This window comes from Populus alba, chromosome 17, assembly GCF_005239225.2.
Source record: "Populus alba chromosome 17, ASM523922v2, whole genome shotgun sequence".
Taxonomy (NCBI): domain Eukaryota; kingdom Viridiplantae; phylum Streptophyta; class Magnoliopsida; order Malpighiales; family Salicaceae; genus Populus; species Populus alba.
The window spans coordinates 3,163,893-3,186,451 of NC_133300.1; the positions used below are offsets into that span (position 1 = coordinate 3,163,893).

The following is a 22,559-nucleotide window of genomic DNA, read 5'->3' on the forward strand; positions in this document are numbered from 1 at the left end:
GTGCTGTCAATGGTATCAGAATGGAAAAGATCGTTCCAGGCACACCACAACAGAATGGCATTGCTGAACGGATGAACAGGACCATCAATGAACGAGCTAGAAGCATGAGGTTGCATTCTGGGTTACCTCAAACATTCTGGGCTGACACAATTCATACCGCAGTTTACTTGATCAACCGTGGACCATCAGTTCCTTTGGAATTCAGACTGCCCGAGGAAGTTTGGAGAGGAAAAGAGGTACAACTCTCTCATTTAAAGGTCTTTGGGTGTGTTTCCTATGTTCACATAGATTCTGATGCTCGCAACAAGTTAGATGCCAAATCCAAGAAATGTTTCTTCATTGGCTATGGAGATGAAGAATTTGGATTTCGGTTCTGGGATGATCAGAATAGAAAGATTATCAGAAGCAGGAACGTGATCTTCAATGTGAAAGTTATGTACAAAGACAGATCAAGTGTAGAAACAGAGATGACTGATTCAGATACAAGTCCACAAAGATCTGAATTCATAAGAATAGAAGGGCTTCCCGATGTTACTAAGCAGAACAACAACAATCAAGAGTCTTTTCAAGAAGATTCAAGCACATTTGTGCCCACTACTACACAAGAAGATGCAGAGCCAATTGAACAAGTTGTTCGCAGATCTTCAAGGAAGATAAAGCCCCCATAACGGTTCACACTTTTACTGAATTATATTTTGCTGACAGATGGTGGTGAACCGCTAACTTATGAAGAATCCTTACAAGATGGAAACTCAAGCAAGTGGGAGTTAGCCATGAAGGATGAGATGAGTTCGTTGCTGAAGAACAAGACTTGGGAGCTAACAGCATTACCTGAAGGAAAGAAGGCCTTGCAAAATAAGTGGGTTTACAGAGTGAAGACTGAGCATGACGGAAGTAAACGGTTCAAGGCAAGACTTGTTGTCAAAGGGTTTCAACAAAAGAAAGGCATTGACTACTCTGAGATTTTTTCTCCAGTGTTGAAGCTCACAACAATCAGAGTTGTTCTGGGGATAGTAGCTACAGAAAATTTACATCTTGAACAGTTAGATGTAAAAATAGCATTCCTTCATGGTGACTTAGAGGAAGATATTTACATGCAACAGCCAGAGGGGTTTGCAATGCAAGGAAAGGAGAATCAAGTCTGCAAGCTACAGAAAAGCCTATACGGTTTGAAGCAAGCTCCAAGACAGTGGTACAAGAAGTTTGACAACTTCATGTGCAGTTCCGGGTATACAAGATGCCAAGCTGATCATTGTTGCTATGTCAAACATTTTGATAACTCCTATATCATTCTACTGTTATATGTAGATGATATGTTGATCCAGCATTAAGGAGATTGATAAGTTGAAACAGCAGTTGTCGAAACAGTTTGAAATGAAGGATCTGGGAGCTGCTAAACAAATACTTGGCATGAGAATCATCAGAGATAAAGACAAAGGCATACTAAAGCTTTCACAAACAGAGTATGTTAAGAAGGTTCTCAGCAGGTTTAGTATGGATAGTGCTAAACCAGTAAGTACACCATTGGGTAATCATTTCAAGCTCAGCAAAGATTAGTCACCACAAACTGAGCTAGAAAGTGGATACATGGATAAGATTCCATACGCCTCAGCTATCGGCTCTTTGATGTATGCTATGGTATGTACTAGACCAGACATTGCCCATGCAGTGGGAGTTGTAAGCCGATATATGAGCAATCCTGGAAAGCAGCATTGGGAGGCAGTGAAATGGATCATGAGGTACTTAAAAGGTTCATTGGAAACTTGTCTCAGTTTCACAGCTGGTGGTTTGAAACTTGAAGGTTTTGTAGATGCTGATCTAGTAGGAGATGTTGATAGCAGAAAGAGCACTACAGGATATGTTTATACTCTAGGAGGTACTGCTGTTTCCTGGAGTTCTACATTGCAAAAGATCGTTGCTCTTTCAACAACAGAAGCTGAATATGTTGCAGTCTCAGAATCTGCAAAAGAGATAGTATGGTTGCAGAGTTTCTTGAAAAAATTGGGCAAGTTGAATGGAAAAGGTACTTTGTATAGCGACAGCCAGAGTGCAATCTTCCTTGCCAAGAATCCAGCATTTCACTCCAGGACTAAGCATATTCAGATCAAATATCACTTCATCCGACAACTGCTGGACGACGAGCAACTAATGCTAGAAAAGGTTTGTGGAAGCAAGAATCCAGCTGACATGTTAACCAAAGGAGTTACACTTGATAAACTGAAGTTGTGTAAAACTTCAGTTGGCCTTCAAGGATAAAAGATAATTTTATTGTTTGTCTCCAAGTGGGAGATTGTTAATTATTGGAGACAAACCATGTCCCACCATGTGCAAGTGGGAATAACTAATCCCCCACTTTGCACATGGTGGAGGACACAATCGGCGGGCATAAATCATTGCATGATTTATGCCCCCTCACTCCCTTTGTTATATATCCATGTGCTCTGTGAAGAGCTGTGTTGTGTTGTGTGTGAAGAACACAGAGAGCAACGTGAAACACAGAGAGAAGAGAGAACAAAGAAGAATAGAGAGAGCTTGAGAGAGTAGAGTTGAGTTGAGAGAGTTTTATCTCCTCCTCCTTTGTTTGTATTGTTTGTAAGATTGATTAATACAAATCAGTAGCTCCGTGGAGTAGGCAAGTTGCCGAACCACGTAAATTGTGTGTGTTTGAGTTCTGGAAATTTCCAACAACATCAACTCAAACCCATATTGCACAAATATTTTAAGTTTACGGCACGGGTCGAGTACTAATAGGATTCCAAATGCAAAACTGCATTCACTCCAATCCCTTTCAAGATTCACCTTCATTCTCTTCGCCATTGAACAAACATATGCATGCTCACTCTTTTCCCATGAAAGCAAGTTCTTATATATATAGCAAACATGGAGGAAGCATGTATCTATGCTTGATGAAGAACTGCCTAAAGATTTGTGGATCACTTTTAAACACTCACATACAATCATCGCCATCTTCCACTCCGCTGCAGATGGATTCACCTTAAAATCAAAATCAACTTGCTCGAGTTGAGTAAAAGCTTCTCTTAATTCCAATGCACTCCTGAGCATGACAAATGTGGTCTCCCATCTGGTAGGATCGTCATGAGAGGCTGCTTTCATATCTTGCAATTTCACATGATTAGTTGCTTTCTGAAACTTATCTTGGTTAATTGGTGTTGCTTTCACATATTCAATACAGCCCCTAATCTTGTTAAGCACATCTTTAATCTCATAAAACCCATCTCGAGCAAGAAGTTCAAGAGTTTGTGCGTAGCAAGAAAAACATAGTAAGTCCCCATTCATATGTGGGAATTGACTAAGAAGCTGACTTCTGAATTCTCTAGTCATTTGACTGTTTGGTGGAGCAATTTCTGCAAACATGAAGTGCACTTTCTTAATGATGTTCCACTCCACAAGCACATTTTTCACAGCTTCATTCATATAATCATGCTCTATACTCCTGGAAGCCAAAATCTTCTTATTCATCCTCCACCCATCATCAATAAAATGCATGGTCAAGCAGCAGGACATCTTGTTATCATCGTATGACTGCAAATCAATTGTTATACTGAATAGAGATGAGAGATTATCAATTTATTTCAGTAGTTTCTCTTTCTCTTGTCTGTAAATAGAAAGAGCATCAGCCTGTACAATGTCTTGTGAACAGAGTTGAAACTTTGGCTGCAGATCGGAGACAAAAGTTTTGAAGAACTCATTTTGAACCATATCCAATGGAAATCCGAGCTTCATAATCATTCTAACAAAGTTAAGGCGACTCCTTTCTTGATCAAACACGAAATTCCCTCCCAAATCAGAAGGCAATGTATGTTGTTTTGCATCTCTCTGTCCCTTTTTTGAACAACTTTTCAAGTGTTTGTGTAGATGTGAAGTTCCCTTCGTGCTTTCCCCTGGATACTTCTTTTGACATCCTTTACATATGGCCCATACTGCACCATTTTCTTTGTCTTTAACCTTTTCGAAATGTTTCCACACTTCAGATACCTTTCATCGTTTATTACCAGCACATATGATGAACATATCACCATCAGGATCTGGAGCAGATTCAATTTTTTCATTGTTTTTACTAACTTTAGAGCCTTGTTTCCTGATGGATGATTTTTCTGAAACCATTGTCAAGCTCTTACAAGTTTGCTTTATTGTAAGCTTCAGTTTCTCAACCAAGTCTTGCTGCTCTGAACTCTCTTTCACGAGGATAGGGAGAAAGAACTGTAATATATAGATATGATCATCACCAGTGCTCCTTAACAGGATTGCAACCGCAGCATTCAAATTATACTTCCGTGCGTGATGAGCAAGAGGATACACACTTACATGCTTTTCCTTCACATCAGGCTCAAAGGAAGGAAGACATGTTTCACAGGCTTGTCCAGCAGCACCTAGCCCTGGGTACAGAAATAGCTGCTCACAAGCATACACAAAGCCTTGCATCTCCTCGTCTGCATAACAAGCTTTACGCTCTATTGCAAGTTGAGCTGACCACCAAAAACATATATCACCTAATTTTAAAATATCATGACGTCCCCAGGGAATCCATGTCAGAGCAAGTGGCAATCTGTGTGTTTGGCAGACAGCTCTGGTAACATCAGCGATTTCAGTTAAGGCAGCTAGCTCTTTGAACCTCATTCAACCACTGGGAAAAAAATTATATTAGACAAAGCAAAAGACAACCTAATTTTGATCTGTAAATTGGCAGCCTGCAAACAGTTGGGCTTATACAGAGTTTACAATACCATCAAATAAGACCAATGTCTCTTTGCAAAAATAATTATGGCAAAAATAATTTGGATTGAAGTTATGCTATCAAAATTTGGATTGAAGTTATAATTTAGTGTCACTTCAGAAACACTCTCTTTCATCCCTTTTTTATTCTCTTAATTCCTGATTATAATTGTTGGGGCTGTTAGGTTGTTAGAGTTATTGTTGAAATTGTCCCTACTAGCCTTCTAACTGTTTTCTTTCTCTATTTACCGTATAAAAAGTGAAGTGGGTTGTTTTGTTTCAATCTATCTTTTTGTAAGTCTTATATTTCAGATAATTTGAGTGAATTGCTTTGTGGTAGTCTTCTAACAACAATAAATTGAGTGCTATTCTCAACAAAATCTGAATGAATATATATAATGAAAACAAACCTGGAGAGCCTGGACAACTTTTTCCGTCTCTAAATCAAAATCCTGTTTCTCCTCCTTTGTCACAAGCTCCAGCACAGCACAGCAACAGTCGGTTTGATCAGATTCAAAGACCGGGAAGGCTATAAGACCCCTTACTCCACAAGAGATGGCATCTGATAGGTGTGCGTATTCACTCGGTCTGTAATAACTTACATTTGAAGTCCATTCTGGAAATTCACACCCATAGCCACAATTCCATACCCGATCCAAAATGTCTGGACGTGAAAACCCTAGCCGACCATCTAGTTGATGATATTCCACTTATAAATATATCAAAATATTTTTTTTATTTTTAAAAAATTATTTTATAATCAGTATATTATTTATGAAAATATAAAAAAATAATTTTTAATAAAAAATATAAATTTTTTTTTGAGAAGCGGTCTCTAAGAATTTTGTCAATCATTGGGTTTTGTTAGCCCTAAATAATTTGTAGAAGAAGTTTGCTCTTAGTCAAAAACAGGCAAGACATAAGATAATGAGGCTCTACCTAGGCTTAGCCCATCAAATTCTCCAATCGAAAGATGCAAGCCCATAAAAAGTTTGAATGGCCCATATTATGTTATATTGATCACTGGTTATATATAACACCGTGATCCATTCACTGAATTTCAACACCTTCCAGCATGCAAATGTAAGCCTTGTTACGAAGAACAAATACAAACACTGACAGAAAAGATATATGCCATGTAAAGCTCGTGTCTAGTAGCAGAAATTGCAGATTGCAATAACAAGCAACGGAATGGCGTAGATTATCCAAGTAGCCCACTTGACACGAGGGGGGAATGGGATTGAAATGGTGATGAAAAACACGGTGGCTGCCAGGAAAACTGCAGCTTTACCCAACACTTTGGATGTCATCGGAAACTTGGTGGGGTTGATAAAATGTGAAACAAAGAGGCAAGAAAAGATAATTGCAACAAGGATACAGACTAAATGCAAGGAATCGAGTTTGGAATCAGTAATTTGGTGAAAATAAAGGGCTATTTGAAGTCCTGATGTGATGCAGGTGCTTATAAGCAACTTTTGCCATTCCTTTTCCTGCTTAGCGTTGACCAGCTCTTCTTCTTCGTTCATGGTGGGAGGTGGTAGCTGCTGTGATTCTAGTTGTCCTGCTCTAGGCCAGAGTCGGGACACAGATTCTGGAATTGAAAGAATAAAACCCCCGATAACTCGAGCACTGGTCTCCATTTTCCTGAAAGAATTTGGGGGGGGGGGGGGGGGGGCTAGGACATGGGGGCTCGGAAAGATAATTGGCAGCTAGCTGGTTTTGGCAGTCCTTATTTGGCTCCAATTATTCTTCCTTTTCCAGAGAGAAATGAGCTACGAGTGATTTAATTCCGTCGCGACCATAATTTTTCCCTGCAGAAGTAAATCCCATCGCCTCAAGAAACACTGCAACTAATCTCTGTTGTAATCATGGGGCAAAACCCTTCAAATCACTGCTTTGTGCCTTTGATAATTTTGTTCTCCGGTGTGCTACTCCATTTATTCCGTTAACTCCTTATTCTCAGTTTCAATAAGAATGTGATGGCAACCTGTGAAAGCCAGCATCTCTTTTTCATATCTCCAATCGGTGCAGTAAGCTGCTTGGTGTTTGGTTTGCCTTATAATTACTATGGTGTTGATGTTCTCTAATCTCATCAGTTTTCTAGGATAAGTTTACTCTGACGAATGAACTAGGGTTCAAAGTCTAAGGGAAAGAACCCTTGGCCAATACGGATCATATCTTTAGATATGTCTGTGGAGTGCCAAAGAGAAACGGTGCAGATCTCTTGAAGTTTATGTTTGATTTGAAATAAATTTAGAATTTATAAATTTAGAGATAGCTAAGATAGAAATCTAAAGAGATTCAATGTACTTAAAAACTCATTTTTTTCCTTAATATTTTAAGTGCTCACAACTCGTAAATCGTAAAGAAGAGAAAGAAAACTAAGTTAGAAATCTAAAGAAATTCAAAGTGCTTGAAAAACCCTTTTTTGCCTTAGTATTTCATATTTTCTATGGCTCATAAATTGTGGAATCAAAATTTGAAATGTCTCCAATTATAATTGAGGCTTCTTCCAAGGATGTGTGATAAAATCGTTCTACATAAAATTTCAAGCATAAATCCACCCTTATGTTAAAACTAAACAAGTTGTATTCCTATTAACAATAGTTTGGACATTTACCTTTCATGGGTTTATTTGCCCTTATATTATTGAGGGATAATGACTTGTTATTCTTAGAAAAATATTTTTATATTTACCATTTGAGGTTTTTTTATCCAAATATTAACAGTGAACAATGACGAGTTATTCACAATAATATTTTGAATATTAACTCCTTTGGGGTTTTTTTATCCAAAAATTTATAGTGAATAATAACAAATTATTCCTAATAATATTTTGGATATTAACCCCTTTTGGGTTTATTTATCCCAATATTAATAATGAATAATAACAAATTATTTCTAATAATATTTTGGATATTTACCCCTTTAGAGATTTTTTTATCCGAACATTAATAGTGAATAAAAATGAAATAGGAAATATTGATGTCTTTATCCGAACATTATTATTGAAAAACTGTTTAACATTAAGATCAAACTGTTATACTTGCAGGCAATATTGATATCTTTGCTGTTTAATATATGGTTATGTGATTGGCCACTAACCCTTAATTATATTGGCGTGGCTGAAAGAGAAAACATGTTCCTATAGCAGAAAATATGCGTACGTGTTCCTAGAAAGAATTTTTGCAAGACATTAATCAGGAGAGGCAAGGCAAGTATGGACTGTTCTCTGTAATCAATTTTATTCCCTAGAGACCAAACACACTATGTTGTTTACAACAATTGAAAGTCACATTTGGTTTACGTTAGCATTGATTCCTTTCAACATACTATATTTGTGTGTTGTCTCCTAATCCATTTTCGGGACACATGTTCTCAAGGAGTCATTGGTTCCTGAACTTCTTAGATAATATGCCTCAGCCTTAGCAGCCAATTCATTTCTGCATGAGTTGACATTACCATCGAGCAATCTCAACACCACATCCAATCTCTCCGTATCGCTGTCAAACTGCGTGTCAGAGTCAAAAGATTAGAAAGAATGCGACAGAGTCGTGACATTAAAGAGCTCATTAGAGTGAGAATCTTACAACAAAATCAGGTTGTGTCGCTTCTTCTGGTGCTAGCATAAACTTGATAACATAAACCCCACAGTCATATCTGCATAGAGAGAAATCACATTTACAATGTATTTAGAGTGTAAATTTTCTTAATGCTTGGCAATCAAATCAAAATGTTGTCAGCCAGAAATATGCTCTTACCCGTTGGTTTGTTGTGGGACATTTGGTGATCTGTCCACTGAAAAACTTGCAAATGACCAGCCATCAGGGTAGTTCTGTTGTATATCATCTTCGAATAGGATATCCAGGATGGCCAACTATTTTTTTAAATATCGCAGCATGATTGGTGTTAGAGAATAACATGAAATTAATTATTGGATTTCGCCTCAAGACCAAGTTATCAAGAATTTGAATCCTACAACTCTTATATTTTCTAATTAGTTTAATAAATTTAAGCAAAAACAACGATAAGTTTATGCAAGTTTAAAATTTAATATGAAACCAATTATTAGGTCTAATCTAAATGCTAAAGCTTATGAATGAAATAGTTTTTTGACAAGTGGAAGTAAGCATAAATAGAAGGAAAGAATAGTTAAATTAGCAGACAAGACAAGGCAGCTCGAAGGGTGCTAGCACTTACTATGTTAGGCAATCTCTTGTTGACGGAACTTCCACTCGATTTAGCTAATGAATCCCAAATCTCAACAACTTGCTTCTTTATATGCAGAACAAAGAGATAGAAGTGTCTTCTTTCCTTGTCAAAGACAGGAACATACATCTGCAACCATATGTGGTTAACTGGTTGCATGTCACCTTTCAAATGGGTCAACTAAGCATGGAAATGCATGAATTGGACTCCACGAAATTCAGACTTTACCTTCTCACAGCTGAACAGAGCAGACATATAATTTTTCCTGAACATGTTCTTCTTTGCAAAAGAGATACACTCGGATGTATCATATGCGTACTCCTGTTTTACGAATGCGTATGTATTTCTAAGGAAATTATGTCTTGCAAGTAGGACTACATGGTAAATTGAATCGAACCAATTATACTACATGGAATTAAGATAGAGGAAAGATTACCGAAAAAAAAATTGGAAGGTACCAATTTATATAACCTTTCTTCTTCCTCCTCTCAGCTAAGGTTAGGGCATCAGACATGACAGAAATTACGTTATCATCAAGCCATGTCTGTGGTCTTAGTGTGCGCAATTGACTCCAAGTCAAATAATTATGGTTGCAATGAACAACAATCTCACTGACAAAAGACACGGTTCACAATACAAGAAGTTCAAATTATTTTTTAAAAAATACATATAGTAACTTGGAAGAGGGGAGGAAATCTAACCTCTCATCCAAAGATGAGTAAAAAATGTAGTTGATTAACTTTAAATCCTCTGGACTCGTAGATTTGATCACCTTAAATGGACCTGCCTGATGTCTAGGCATTTGATGTTCTGAATTTCCCTGTTGCTTTCTTGAACTAGACTTTATGCGATCTAAAGTCTCGTCCAATGAAGGTGAAAATATGTTGTCGATTAACTCAAAATGCTCTAGGCTGTCCGCTTCGATCACCATAAATGGCACAGGCTGATCTTTAGGTGTTCTGCTTTTCTCTTTTTCTCTTCTGGACAATTTCTCAAGTGTTTGCTGTTCTGCTTTTCTCTTTCTCTCTTCTGGACAAATTCTCAAGTGTTTACGTAGATTTGTAGTTCCCCTAGTGCTTTCACCTCGATACCTCCTCTCACAATGTTTACAGATGGCCCATTCTGCACCGTTCTCATCTTTCAACTTATAGAAGTCTATCCACACCTTGGATCTCAATTTATTGGAACTTGGAGGTTTTCTTGGACGAGCCCAACGGGGAGTTTTGGGCAATGTGATGCCAGTAGTGCGAGCGTGTTCCCCAATACCAACAGTTTGTCCTTCCATTTCCTTATAAGAGATAGCCAAGTAATGTTAGATAATTTTACTGAATTTGCAAGCAAATCTGGCATAATATACGCGTAGAATATGATCAACAAAACAATTCACCAAGCTATTATAGTGACCGAGATAGAGTTAAAAAAAGTACCTGCTCATCATGCCCATCACTCAAGCAGCAATCCAATGCAATGATTATATCTTCTGTATTCAAACCGCCAAAATCTGAAAACCCCTGTGGAGAGCTGCCAGAAACAATAGCTGCTGTTTCATCAGACTTCCCTGCCTCCTCAATCCCAGCTCTATTACCCCAAAGTCTCCATAAATTCCCACAGTTTTCGGTCAAGGTTAATATGATTTCCTTCATCAATACCAGTTGTTCTGAAATTTCTCTCATTTCCAGAGGGAAAACGAGTTCTAATATATAATCAACAGTACTCATGTAGGTGCTTGCAAGCTTAATTGCAAGAACAGCATGAAGGCCAAACTCCCATGCAACATGAAGAAATGGATAATCGATTGCATCAAGGTCTGCAACGTCAGGGACAAATTGCATCTTTGATTGCAGTGCTTTTCCAGCTACCCCTTGCCCTTCCTCAAGAGGAGGTCCTTCAACACATGCCTCAACGAAACCTTTCATTCCTACATCATTAACAAAGCAAGCAGTATCCACGATGTGCAGCCTAAATCTCTCTCTTGAATTTGTATCTTCCTCTCTCCTGTCTGAAATCCATGTTAGAGCCATCGGCAGATCATGTACATGACATACATATTCTAATATGTCAAATATCTCAGCTGAAGCAGCGATCTGGTTAATTGAGAAGCACTGCAACAAGAATAATATGAACTTTTAATTGAGGTACAATAAAAGACCGAAGTAAAACACTTTTATAATAACACCTATGAAATTTTATTTTGTTTATGCGGTGCAAACGGCTTCTTCTAACTAAATGGAAATTATCAAAATCTAAATCTAAAAATTGGCTAAAAAATAATGCACATAAATATCAAAAATTCAATTAATGATTTTGTATCATTCACTAACACTTTTTATCATTACATATCATGTTCATCGCCCAAAATTCTAAGTAGGATGAACTCTAATGAATAATTATATATTATTTACTAACATTAGAATACAATAAATTAAGTGAGAGTCTTTATTTTACCGAATTGCCATCATATTTTGTCAAATAACCAATCTCACCAAAAAAACAAAAAAAAAAAAGGTTTAAGCCTTGTTAGTTGAGGACTCAAGATATAATTCTTCTTAAGTGAAAGTCCTTGAAGTTTGAACTCAAGATATAATTTATATTATTTTCTAACACACACTCTTTGAATAAAAGCCATTGGAGATTGAACTCAATATATGATTTATATTATTCTTTAAAACATACTTATTGAGTAAAAGCCATTGGTGCTTGAACTCAAGATATGATTTATCAGCTCAAGTGAAAGTTCTTGAGGATTAAAATTTGCATAAACCTATACTATATTATGCTTTATTTTTATCAAATAGAATTAAGATATTGAGATTTAAATTCGTAACTGTTTGGTCATCAAGATTGATTCGATACAATGTCAAAGAACCATCTCACCTAAATTATTAGCTGTTAAGTGAGATAGCAAGATATAATTTATATTATGCTCTAACATATTTTATTCTAACTTCATCCAATTGATAATTTCTTTATAATCTTTTCATTAGAATGCAAATATGATTTAAAGCCATATTGACTCCCTTAATGAAGCAATCTAATGGAAACTATCAATTTGACGAAGGGGACAAATTTGACCAATACACCATAAAATAAAGGGTTTTTTTTTTTTTCCATTATGACAGAAATAGAGAAAACGATACCTCTGTCGACCAAATTCTTCCTCTCATCATGATAGTAGCATCATCTGCGTCGTCTTCATGGGATACAGACTTGCTTGCTTTCCCGGACTCCCGACTGGCATCTTGTGCTATGTTAAAACTGCCCAGCATAGATCCTAGGTCACCTATCTCCATGCTTATTGACTCTGCATGGTCAATATTATTATTACCGCAGCCGAAAAACATGCATTTCAATAATTACTTCATGAAACAAAGCTATATTTAGTACATTAAAAAACAAAGTTTCTTAATCAGTAGAGACTCTGATAGATGTAATTGTAGGAAGCAGCGTGCTCACCATCGTGAGTTAGGTCAGGTTTCCAAGCCGAAGAGATAGCGAAAGGGTAATCGAGCCGGCAGAGCAGGGGACGCCGATTCTTTTCTTCTATTCTGTATTGATTAGTCTTGTTATTAAAAAACATAGTTTCACGGAACAATATGCGAGCAGGATGAAAACCAGCTCGAAACAGTCTGTCTCGCCACTGAGCCCATGTCTCATGTCGCTCAACATGGCCGATGCCCTCTTGAGCCACCACTTTGCTAATCTGGCGCCTAAAATTCCTCTCCCATAGAACTCTATAATCTTCAAGCTTTTCAAATTTATCCTCCTCGAGGGAGTCAAACATAACAGAGTAATACTTGAATGATTTGCCGAGGCGGTCCATCAAATCTGGACTGTTATGATCCGCTTCCTGTTCGACAATTACCATGACCTCTGGTTTGAGGTCCTTCAATCTTGACATCACCAGATTGAATACTGCACTGGGTACTGCAAGCAATTTGTGTAGTTCAAATTCCCATTCCACTACCACCGCCTCTCCCTTTCTTCTTCTGCCGAGTTGGAGAGTAGCTCCAACTATCTCACCCGCACTGTTAGCAAGATATTCTCCATACTCGAAATCAATTTGATGGTTTTCAGCCGTTTTAGTGAGGATCAAACTAATTAACTTGAGGTACCCAAGATGTTTTGATAATTTTGGCCCGACGAAAGTTATCCGGTATGACAACCGGCTACCAAGCTCGCTTGCAAGCACTTTCATCAGAGTAGCATGCTGCCAGATATCCACCGCAACGGAAAAGTCAATAATGTGAACTTGTTTTTTTCCACGCAGTGCATCGTAGAAGGGAGGCATGATGGTGTAGCTAGCAAACGAGAGGAAAGGTTCGAATTTGCAACCGAGGATGTCCATATCTTCTCTGAAACGTACCAACGGCATAGGATTTCGAGGATACAGTTTATACAGTCGCCGAACAAGAGCTTCAGCGAAGTATTTGACAACTTTTCTTGTGGCTAAATTGGCTTCGGTGGAACTTTGGAGTCCGATTTCCTTGAAGAGTGAATCTGCATGTTTCAGATCACCATCTTCAATTGCCTGAGCGCATTCCATCAATTTTTCAAGAAGGGGAGGGGCCATTTTTAGCAATAAATGAAGCTATGAATTTATCTATCCTTTTCTGGTACATGGTTTTATGCAGGTAACTATTTGCCTTTATAGATGGTCACAAGTCATCTCCTATAATTCTGTACTATTATTATTTCTTAAATTTGACTTCCCATCCCATCATAGAAGTGATCATCATTGACATTTTGATTACATCGAAAAGCCAACAGAGACGAAGTACAAAAAAATTCCGACAAGAAACTACTAAGAACATGATAAATTGTTTCATTTTTATTGGTACGTGAGTTTCAAGATTGGCTGGAATTAGACCACTTGATAATTGAAAATCATTTAATCAAGATGTTATAGTTAGAGTCAAGATGCAAACAAGATAAACATATTTAATCAATATATTACTCTAAGTTCTAACTAAAGAGGGCAATGGACAAGGCAGACAAGCTACGCCTAATTAGGCCTTAAAAAACAAGTGCCACTAGACGGGGAAGGTACAGTGGCCTTAATATATATTTTATTAATCTAAGTATCTGGATTAACTTGTATATATTTTAATTAATTTTATAAATTTTAAAAATAAAAATTATAGAAAATTTTAATAACCCTAAAATTTACAATACTTGAATAAGTAACCTGTACAAAATAAACTCAAGGATCTAATAATCAGTTACACTATATTCTTCGGGATTACTTGCAATAAAATATCATACAATAATCAACATGCCGCTTGCTTGAATAGACCATGTGTTATCTTCTAGTACAATTTCCAACAACCTTCTTTTGCTTGAAAATTATAGGCTTACAGTTTGGATCTAAAATATCAATTTTCAACCTCTTTCACTCTAAACATCTAAAATATACTCTAACAATCTTCATAAACTTATTTCAATCCCAAAACACATTTTAATTAACCTAAAACTTTGAAAATCAAATCAAATCAAATTAAAAAAAAAACTCAAGGCTCTTAGCCAACACCAACTTTCCTCACCGACCTGAATACAAGGAAGCTAAGATCAATGATATCTGTGACCGAAAATATCAAATCAAGATTTTCTTTCTTCACCTCTCTATCTTTCCCCTCAAATTTATCCTCGGAACAAAATAAAACATTAAATGGAATTAATCATCCACAAGCAATTGTTATAAAAAAAGAGCAAGGATTGAGTTGTAAGAACAAACTCAGTAGAGAAGTAGAAACCGTAGCTATATATATACCCTTTGCTTTTTACCCACTAATAAATATTCTCCCATTGATGATAGAGTTCATCAATGGTGTCTGGAACCACCCACTCATAACCCCACCATACCATGAATCGGTTCTACAATAACCAAATCATTTGAGATTACAGAAGAAGATTAGATTGTCAAAGAACTCAAACTTATAACCAAATCATTTGAGATTACAGAAGAAGATTAGATTGTCAAAGAACTCAAACTCATAAATGTTTAATTATTAAGATTTTAATATCGTATTAAATAATTATCTCAGTTTAATAGCTTAAACTGTTAAATATTAAGTGAAATTCAAGATGTAATTTATATAATTATGTAATAGAGATGTTTCTTAATTTAATTTTCTTATGGCATTATACTCCCGCTAGCCTCCTCTTGATTAAGTTAACACCCATCATACATGAGTTCTTCGCCCAATTCACACTTCACTTGAAATTTCCTTTTCTTCTTTTTTTTTTAAGAAAATATTGAGTCCCTTCAAATATTTGACTTTTAAGAAATATTTCTCTACAAAGAAAGTAGGGTATTTGAAAGTGTAGTTGCGGTTGTTTTTCAAAATATTTTTTACTCGAAAATACATCAAAATAATATTTTTTATTATTATTTTTTAAAAAATTATTTTTGATATTAGCACATCAAAATAATATGAAAATATAAAAAATATTAATTAGAAGCATATAAAAAAATAAAAAAATTTCAAAATATTTTTAAAATACAAAAACAAATAGGACTATATGCTATCAAGAGTCAAGACAATTTTTTTTTCTCTCTCTCTACCTACTTAGCTGTCTTCGCATCCTGCTTTCCAAATCCGATAAATAATATTATTATTTCCCAAATTAACATTCGCATCCTATCCAGCCATTGCTTTCCAGGAAGTGGCGTAATGCACATGCCTCAAGAGGAAAAAGTAAACAGACAACGCTCTTCCTTTGATGCCTCCTTTTTATTAATGGCAAGTCTTCTCTAACACCCAAATCTATACAGCTGGTTATCATTAGAAAATGGGTGTTTTAGAACGACTAAAAAGAGAGGAAGTGGAGAAGTTGCTTGCCGGCCCGGAATTTTGATGGCCATCTAACCTGTATTCCTCACCAGGGTCAATCCATCATGTGTTAACCTCTAGATGAGAAGGCTTTTAATAATATTACGCTGACGACTCGATCACACTACCCAAGAGCTCCAAGCAAACCCACAAGGTGGCTAGGGGTTGCAGACCCCAAAATCTCTGTTATGTGTTAACAGACCAGACAGAATTTAGGAGATTAAAGGAAAGTACTCTGTAGACCTTGTTTATGTAGACTGAACAGGAGCGCGTTTGCTGGTTCTATCTTATATTTTCTCAAATTGGGATAAAGAGTTTTGAAGATTTTACAAAAAAACATGCCAATCAAAAATATTTTTTTCATTCATCTATATATTTTTTTATTCTATGTTAAATAATTTTCATTAGAGAATACTTACTAATAAAATTCAAACAGTGAAACTTTTTTTTAAAAAAAAATTAGTTTCAAATATACCTATTAATCTATTTTTAAAACAAATTTCTAACACTTTCTTGAATATTAATGTTTGAGAATAATATAAATCATATATTGAAACATCACCTAACAGCTTAAGCTATTGAGTTGAAATAGTTTTTAACATGGTATCAAAGTCTTGATGACTAGTCTCATAACCCAATTCTGGGTTATCTCCCACTACAAGATTTCACAGTTTTATCGACGAATATAATCCGTCGGTGTAAGATTCAAACTCCGTCGTTAAATTTTTTACTGACGAAAAGTATCTGTCGGCATCCCTTTCATCGGTAATACCACATTTCATCGCTACATTTGTCGGTAAAAAAAAATATTGCCGATGGTTTTACAGACGGAAAATGCTCACAAAAAAAAATTCCCCCTAGAAATATACCGATGGATTTATTCCATCGGTGATAGTGGCATATCCAGTAAATATTTTTTAGCTCTTGGTAAAATGTTAACGGACCCTGTCCGTCGGCAAAGTCAACAGTGAGTGTGCATTTCCACCTCTCTGTGATATACTGACAGACTCTATTCATCTATAAATTCATCGGTGAGTGTGCATTTCTACCACTCTATATGAAATGTTGATGGACGGTATCTGTCTGTAAATTCATAAGTGAGTGTGGCATTTCCCTCTTTGTAATATGTCGATGGATATATGTCGTCTATAAATCCATCGGTATGTGTTTTTTTTAAAAAAAAAATATTTAGAATAAAAAATATAAAATTATAAAAATTAATAGTAAAAAAATCTATTATGCAAATAAAATTTTATTAAACATCTAAAATAAAAAAATAAAGTTAAATAATATTCATTACAAATTGAATATGTTTTCAAAAAAAAATTAAATTAGCACAATGGCGGAGCTAGAGGAGGAGGAGGAGGAGGTGGAGGTTGGTTGTTCCCAAAACCGTACGGCCAAAAAAGGGGCGCACATGTATCACCACTTTGTGATGTCAAGCTCATGTCCAATTGGTGAAGTTGTTCATAATTCATTGAGAGTTGCTTGTGTTTCTCGGTGAGATGATGAGCTGTGTGTTGTTGCAAGGCCAAGAACTCCTTATATTAGGTGCTCGATACTGATTGAAAGCTCCCAACGGTTGAAACAATACGAGCCACCCACAAGTTCTCGGCCGTAGTATTGGAGAGCCCGTACACCTGATTTTTATCAGGTCCACCGAATGATCCTACCTCCATCCACAAATCCAGATCGAAATCTGAATGGGTCGAAGGATTGTCCCCATATCTCTCTCTCAACCGACTATTATAAATCTCATGAAAATGAAAAAAGAAATCATTATATTCAATTTAATAAAAATAATAACTTATGAAATAAAATGGTTGAACGACCATACCACAAAGTATTGAGCGCGATTGTCAACGAACTGTTGCATTCTTTTTTGGCGGTCTTGACTCCGCATATGCGTCTTTACAAACAGCTCCACTAGGCTCGGCTCACATCCAAGAGACATAGCTTATAAGAAAAAAAATTAATTAAGTAACAATAAATTATTTAACGATATATTTCATTTAAATTAATCTTACCATCTGTTTTGCACATGTAGCATATGGAACGGAGCCGCCGGTGTGTGTTGTTAGAGAACCATGAATTTGTCGGTTCTGGTTGCCAGCACCGGACTATGAGTGTCATGGGAACCGTTCAAACATCACGTGCTCAATATATTATAACCAAATATCTTTCGGGATGTGTAGCTATTTGAAATCCCTCCAAACCACCATGTTGTTTCAGCCTTGGAGACCTTTATCTCTTTCATTTTTTTTACTTTTTTTTTGTGCTTTCATACCAAAAATCACGCAACCTACTTCCATAGTGACAAATTAGATTTTAATACATAATTTTTTAAAAAACAAATTGTATTGTTTTCGATGTTACTTAGTTGCCACGTGATTTTCCCACACCTTCCTCACAACATTGTCATGCGCGTTGTCCCACTCGAATTTGTGTTGTGTATAAGTAATTTATTTAAAATAAAATAATAATTTACAATTATATTAATAATAAGCTGGAAATTAGAAATTGACACCAACCTCAAATTTGTCAAACCATGCATCGATATTCGGTATCCATTCAGGATGTCTGGATACTCGACTCCATTGAAATAATGGAATCTCCATCGATGATTTAAACGCCGATGATATTACTCGGGCGACCTCAATGTTTGTGAACCTTAAAATAAATTAAATTAATGAAATATTGATTAGTTGTTCATAAATTATGTTATAATTAAAAAAAATAAAACTAAAACCAAAACAAACTTACATTGAAAGGTCGTCCTTCCATTGTGTCTCGTACTTGCTAGTAGAATGATTCCCCTGTGAAAGCACACCGCCTCTTCTCTGTGAAACCGCGCTGAAAGAGGCAGCATTGGAAGATGGCGCAGGTGCCTCTTCTTGATTGGCATCTAAGTACATGTCATCCTCGGTGCTAGAAGAACTAGTTGCGACCCTATGTGAGCGACGAGCTGTTGTTTTTGTTCTATGCATCCACACAATTTTATACAAAAAATTACATAATTAAATTCAATTGTTAAAAACAATTCGGCAACACCTCCCCTACACTGGAGACTACCCAAAGTTTTCAAACCTGCAAATATTGACAATAGCCACAACCAATTCACCCCATTCAAAAATCTTGTATATAAGCTAACATCTATACAATTAACAATTAAAATTAATGAAAATAATTAAACACATATCATGCAATAATAGAGTAAAATTAAGATAAAATAATTAAATTTATTTCTATATATTCAATTACTAATTACAAGGTAAATTCAATAATAACAATTAAAATTTATGGAAATACTTAAACACATATCATGCAATAATAGAGTAAAATTGAGAGAAAATAATTAAATTTATTCCTATATATTCAATTACTAATTACAAGGTAAATTCAACAATAAAAATTAAAATTAATAGAAATACTTAAACATATATGATGCAAAAATAGAATAAAATTGAGATAAAATAATTAAATATATAAGAATAAATTTTCTTGTTATACTTATGTCGCACCCGACATCGCGACGGCCTTAAAAATTTCTTTAAATATTTGAAAAGAACGGATTTATGGCATCCTGTTCTTTGATGGGAATATTCTTGTTTAAGGAGTCGCCACCTAGTATTATGGTCACTAGGAACCCTAACTCGTCAGCAGAGATTCTATGGTTTGAGACTGATTACGTAAAAGGGAAGATATTATCACCCCTTAAACGTCCTGCCTGAGGCAGGCTGCATTGCTAGTTTCGTCTTAAATTGCTAAATGTTTATTAATTTATGCTATGTTAATTTGCTTATAATATTCCTGACTCTGGCGTCAGTGAATATTCAACTACGAATATTTCCAACTCTGGCGTTGGTAAATATTACGTAGCTAGAAAATAAATTAAATCAATATTTTTTTTATTCCTGACTCTGGCGCCAGTGAATAAATAAATAACAATGAATTTATTTTTACACATGCACATATATTTTTATTTTTCTAGCTAAATAAAATGCAACAAATAAAAATAATATAAATTTAAACCGGTGCTTTTATTCCTGACTCTGGCGTCAGTGAATAAACCAATAAATTTACATTATTTTTATTCATGCATATGCATTTTTTATTATTTTTATTATTTTTTTATTTTTTTATTTTTTTTGGGGCTGGGCTGGGCTAGACCCAGCCCAGCATACGTTTTTTGGGGGCTGGGCCCAGCTCAGCCCACATGGGCTGGGCTTGGCCCAGCTAGCCTGGCCAGGCCACTGGCCCAAGCCAGTGGCCCGGCTGGGCTGCAGGCACGCATGGTTCAGACCACGCGTGCGCTGCACAGGGCGAAGGTAATTAAATTACCTTCGCCCCTGTTCTTACTTCTAAAAAGTGTGCATAAACGAAGAAAAAAAAAGAAAGCCTTACCTGGCGATTCGAAGGCGCAGGCGACAGCAACAATTCAAGCCCGGAGAATACTCTCTTCCTCCTCCTCTCAGTCTCTTCCCCTCCGTTCGTCTGCTGTTCCTTTTCTTTTTGTTTTCTCAGTCCTTGCGATGAAGAACAAAGGACGTTGCTGGCTTCTCCTTTCGAAATTGGGTCTCGTTCTTTGCTCTGTTTGTGGCTTGCGTTTTATTGGTTCTTGACTCTGTCTTTCTGGGTTGAATCTTCAGCCTTGGTTCTGTATTTTTGGGTTGTGTTTGCGTTGTTCCGGCGACTTTTTTCTGGGTTTTTGTATCGGGTTTTCTTATACACAGGGACATCTGCAGAGATTAAGGCAATAGCGGGAACAATTATTTGTGTATACTGGATTCCCTTCCTCTCCTTCTCTCTGTGTATGTTTTTGTTTGCTCTGTTTTTCTAGGTTTCTCTTTTTTGTTATTTTTCTGGGTTTCTCTCCTCTTTTATGCTGCCTTGGTTGCCCTTGTGTCTGTCGGTTCAGGGGGAAGGGGGTGCAACCGTGGTCTGGAAGAAGACGATGATGAAGGTGCAGTGGCTAGCCAAAATTTGCTCTCTCCTCTGTATAATCTCCCTCCCCGGTTCTGTGACTTTTTCGTGGCTTGCCCTCTTCCCCGGTTTTGTGATTCCTCCTTTGTTTTTTCAGCAGTTTTTCCTCCGATCTCTCCCTGGTTTTTTCGTGTCTGGGTTTAGCTTCCCCTCCCTGAGTTTTTTTCTTTTCTGGGTTTTTTTCTGTTGTGCTTGCGTCTCTTTTTTTTTCCCTTTTTTTCTTTTTCTTTTACCTAGACTGTGATAAATATTTATAGTACAAGAGTCATATCACTTATAAGAAGTAAAATCTCAATCAAACTCATTTTTTTTTTTAAATTCAAATTAAAATCGAATTCGAAATCGGACAACTTTCATTATATTGAAAATAAGAATTATCTTGAAAGTAATGATTATTTCAAAAATAAAAATTATCTCAAAGATAAAAATAGAATGACAAAAGCACATTATAGACCTTAATTTTCACACAAGTTGACAAATCACCCTTTTCATCAAAATAAATCTCTGATCTTTTAATTTTACATTTTAAATCCTATAAAAATTAAATTAAAAGTCAATGGGCTAAAATTTGATTATGACAACTTAAACATAATTATTTTCTAAAGAGGTGGAGTTTGTTTATAATCGGATTCGGACCTCAAGAGTCAACAACCGAATGTTGGAGTTTTGAAAAGTCAATCGGACCTGTAATTTTTTAATCTAAAAGTGATGAGCTATTTTATATTAGAGTAGAAGTTGATGAAGAAACCTTAATAATCAAGCCATTAATGTTTTTGACTACTCTCTTGGATATTACTAATTGATTTACAATTTCATCCCACTGAAATTAATTATCTTTGATTTATTTCATATTTAACAAATAAATTTTTCTTAATCAAGTCCTTCCATCTAAACTTATCACAATTGTTTAGACGAAAAATGTGAAGTTCGAGAGGCTTTTCTAGTCTCTAGCATAAAATATGTTTTAAACTTAAGATTTAATGTAATTGAAGTTGTATTTTATTTCAACTTACCGTTTTGAAAGTATTTAGTTGATCAATACAAATCATAATTTTGCATGAATTTCATTAAAAAGTTTTTTAAAACTTTAATTGCTATAAAAGCTATAATTCATGGTTTTTTAAAAAGTTTGTTTTTCCAAACTGTAAAAACTACTATAAAACCAAATTACGTGGAGAGAAGGTTAGTTGCCTTGTAGCAAACACACTGAATTCATTGCCAAAGGACCACAAGCTGTGCTTTCATTTTGGTTAGTTGTAATAATTTAGCTCATATTTTGGTTTCAAAAGGTTGGATTCATGCTGGGGTTAAATTTCTGGGTTTTTCTTGAGCCTTGCGCTTCAAGTCCTATGTATCAGCTGAGTCTGTCCCATAATGAAACTATATTTTATTTATTAATTTGGAAAAATGAAGCACTAATTTCTTCACCTAATATGTTTTAAAGCAATGTTAGAGATAATATTTCTTACCATTAATTCACCGAGGGGAGTTCAATGGTACAAATTATACATAAGGCTTCAATCTAACTTCTGTTGGGAAAGTTGCAGCTTATGGTTGAATAGCACGTTTCAAGCTGGGCCTTAAGCCTATTCTTTCTGTTCACACCCCTCAATTTCTATATCTGGGACCTTTTTAAAATTTTTTTTCCAAATTAAATATAAACAGATTGAATCTAGGTTGTGCTTAGGATTTAACAGAGCAAGAACATGAATAAATAAATGGGAATTCTGTCCCCGTTTTGAAGTTTCCGACGTAGTTTCTTGCAATGCCACTCTTGCCAAGAGGCCCGATTGAATATTATAA

At 35.8% G+C, this 22,559-nt stretch overlaps 3 protein-coding genes and 1 long non-coding RNA gene across 5 annotated transcripts in view; all 4 read right to left on the reverse strand.

Annotated features, from left to right (window-relative positions):
* The window catches only part of LOC118027842 (uncharacterized), a 165,043-nt gene that overhangs the window by 49,838 nt on the left and 92,646 nt on the right, over window positions 1–22,559 (reverse strand). The window contains exons 4-10 of one of the 2 annotated variants that reach the window (XM_035031375.2): window positions 9,645–9,779; window positions 9,380–9,554; window positions 9,172–9,264; window positions 8,935–9,072; window positions 8,496–8,611; window positions 8,325–8,394; window positions 7,755–8,245 (exon numbers count right to left, since the gene is read on the reverse strand). In XM_035031375.2, coding sequence (XP_034887266.2) covers window positions 8,087–8,245; window positions 8,325–8,394; window positions 8,496–8,611; window positions 8,935–9,072; window positions 9,172–9,264; window positions 9,380–9,554; window positions 9,645–9,779 — 886 coding nt within the window. In that variant the 3' untranslated portion in view covers window positions 7,755–8,086. Of the gene's footprint in view, window positions 1–7,754; window positions 8,246–8,324; window positions 8,395–8,495; window positions 8,612–8,934; window positions 9,073–9,171; window positions 9,265–9,379; window positions 9,555–9,644; window positions 9,780–22,559 lie in introns of those variants that run through there. The other variant, XM_073405588.1, reaches the window with a different exon arrangement.
* LOC118027848 (zinc finger BED domain-containing protein DAYSLEEPER-like) lies at window positions 2,527–3,531 on the reverse strand. The gene has a single exon (XM_035031337.2). The coding sequence runs from the start codon at window positions 3,523–3,525 to the stop codon at window positions 2,563–2,565; it is 963 nt and encodes a 320-aa protein (XP_034887228.2). The 5' UTR covers window positions 3,526–3,531; the 3' UTR covers window positions 2,527–2,562.
* On the reverse strand, window positions 4,000–5,275 carry LOC118027878 (protein NLP2-like). The gene is made up of 2 exons (XM_035031377.2): window positions 5,145–5,275; window positions 4,000–4,645 (listed from the first exon to the last, which is right to left on the reverse strand). The coding sequence occupies exon 2, from the start codon at window positions 4,636–4,638 to the stop codon at window positions 4,000–4,002; it is 639 nt and encodes a 212-aa protein (XP_034887268.1). The 5' UTR covers window positions 4,639–4,645; window positions 5,145–5,275.
* Window positions 17,501–18,888, reverse strand: LOC140954812 (uncharacterized). The gene is made up of 3 exons (XR_012168293.1): window positions 18,537–18,888; window positions 17,801–18,443; window positions 17,501–17,729 (listed from the first exon to the last, which is right to left on the reverse strand). It is a non-coding gene; the product is annotated as an uncharacterized lncRNA (long non-coding RNA).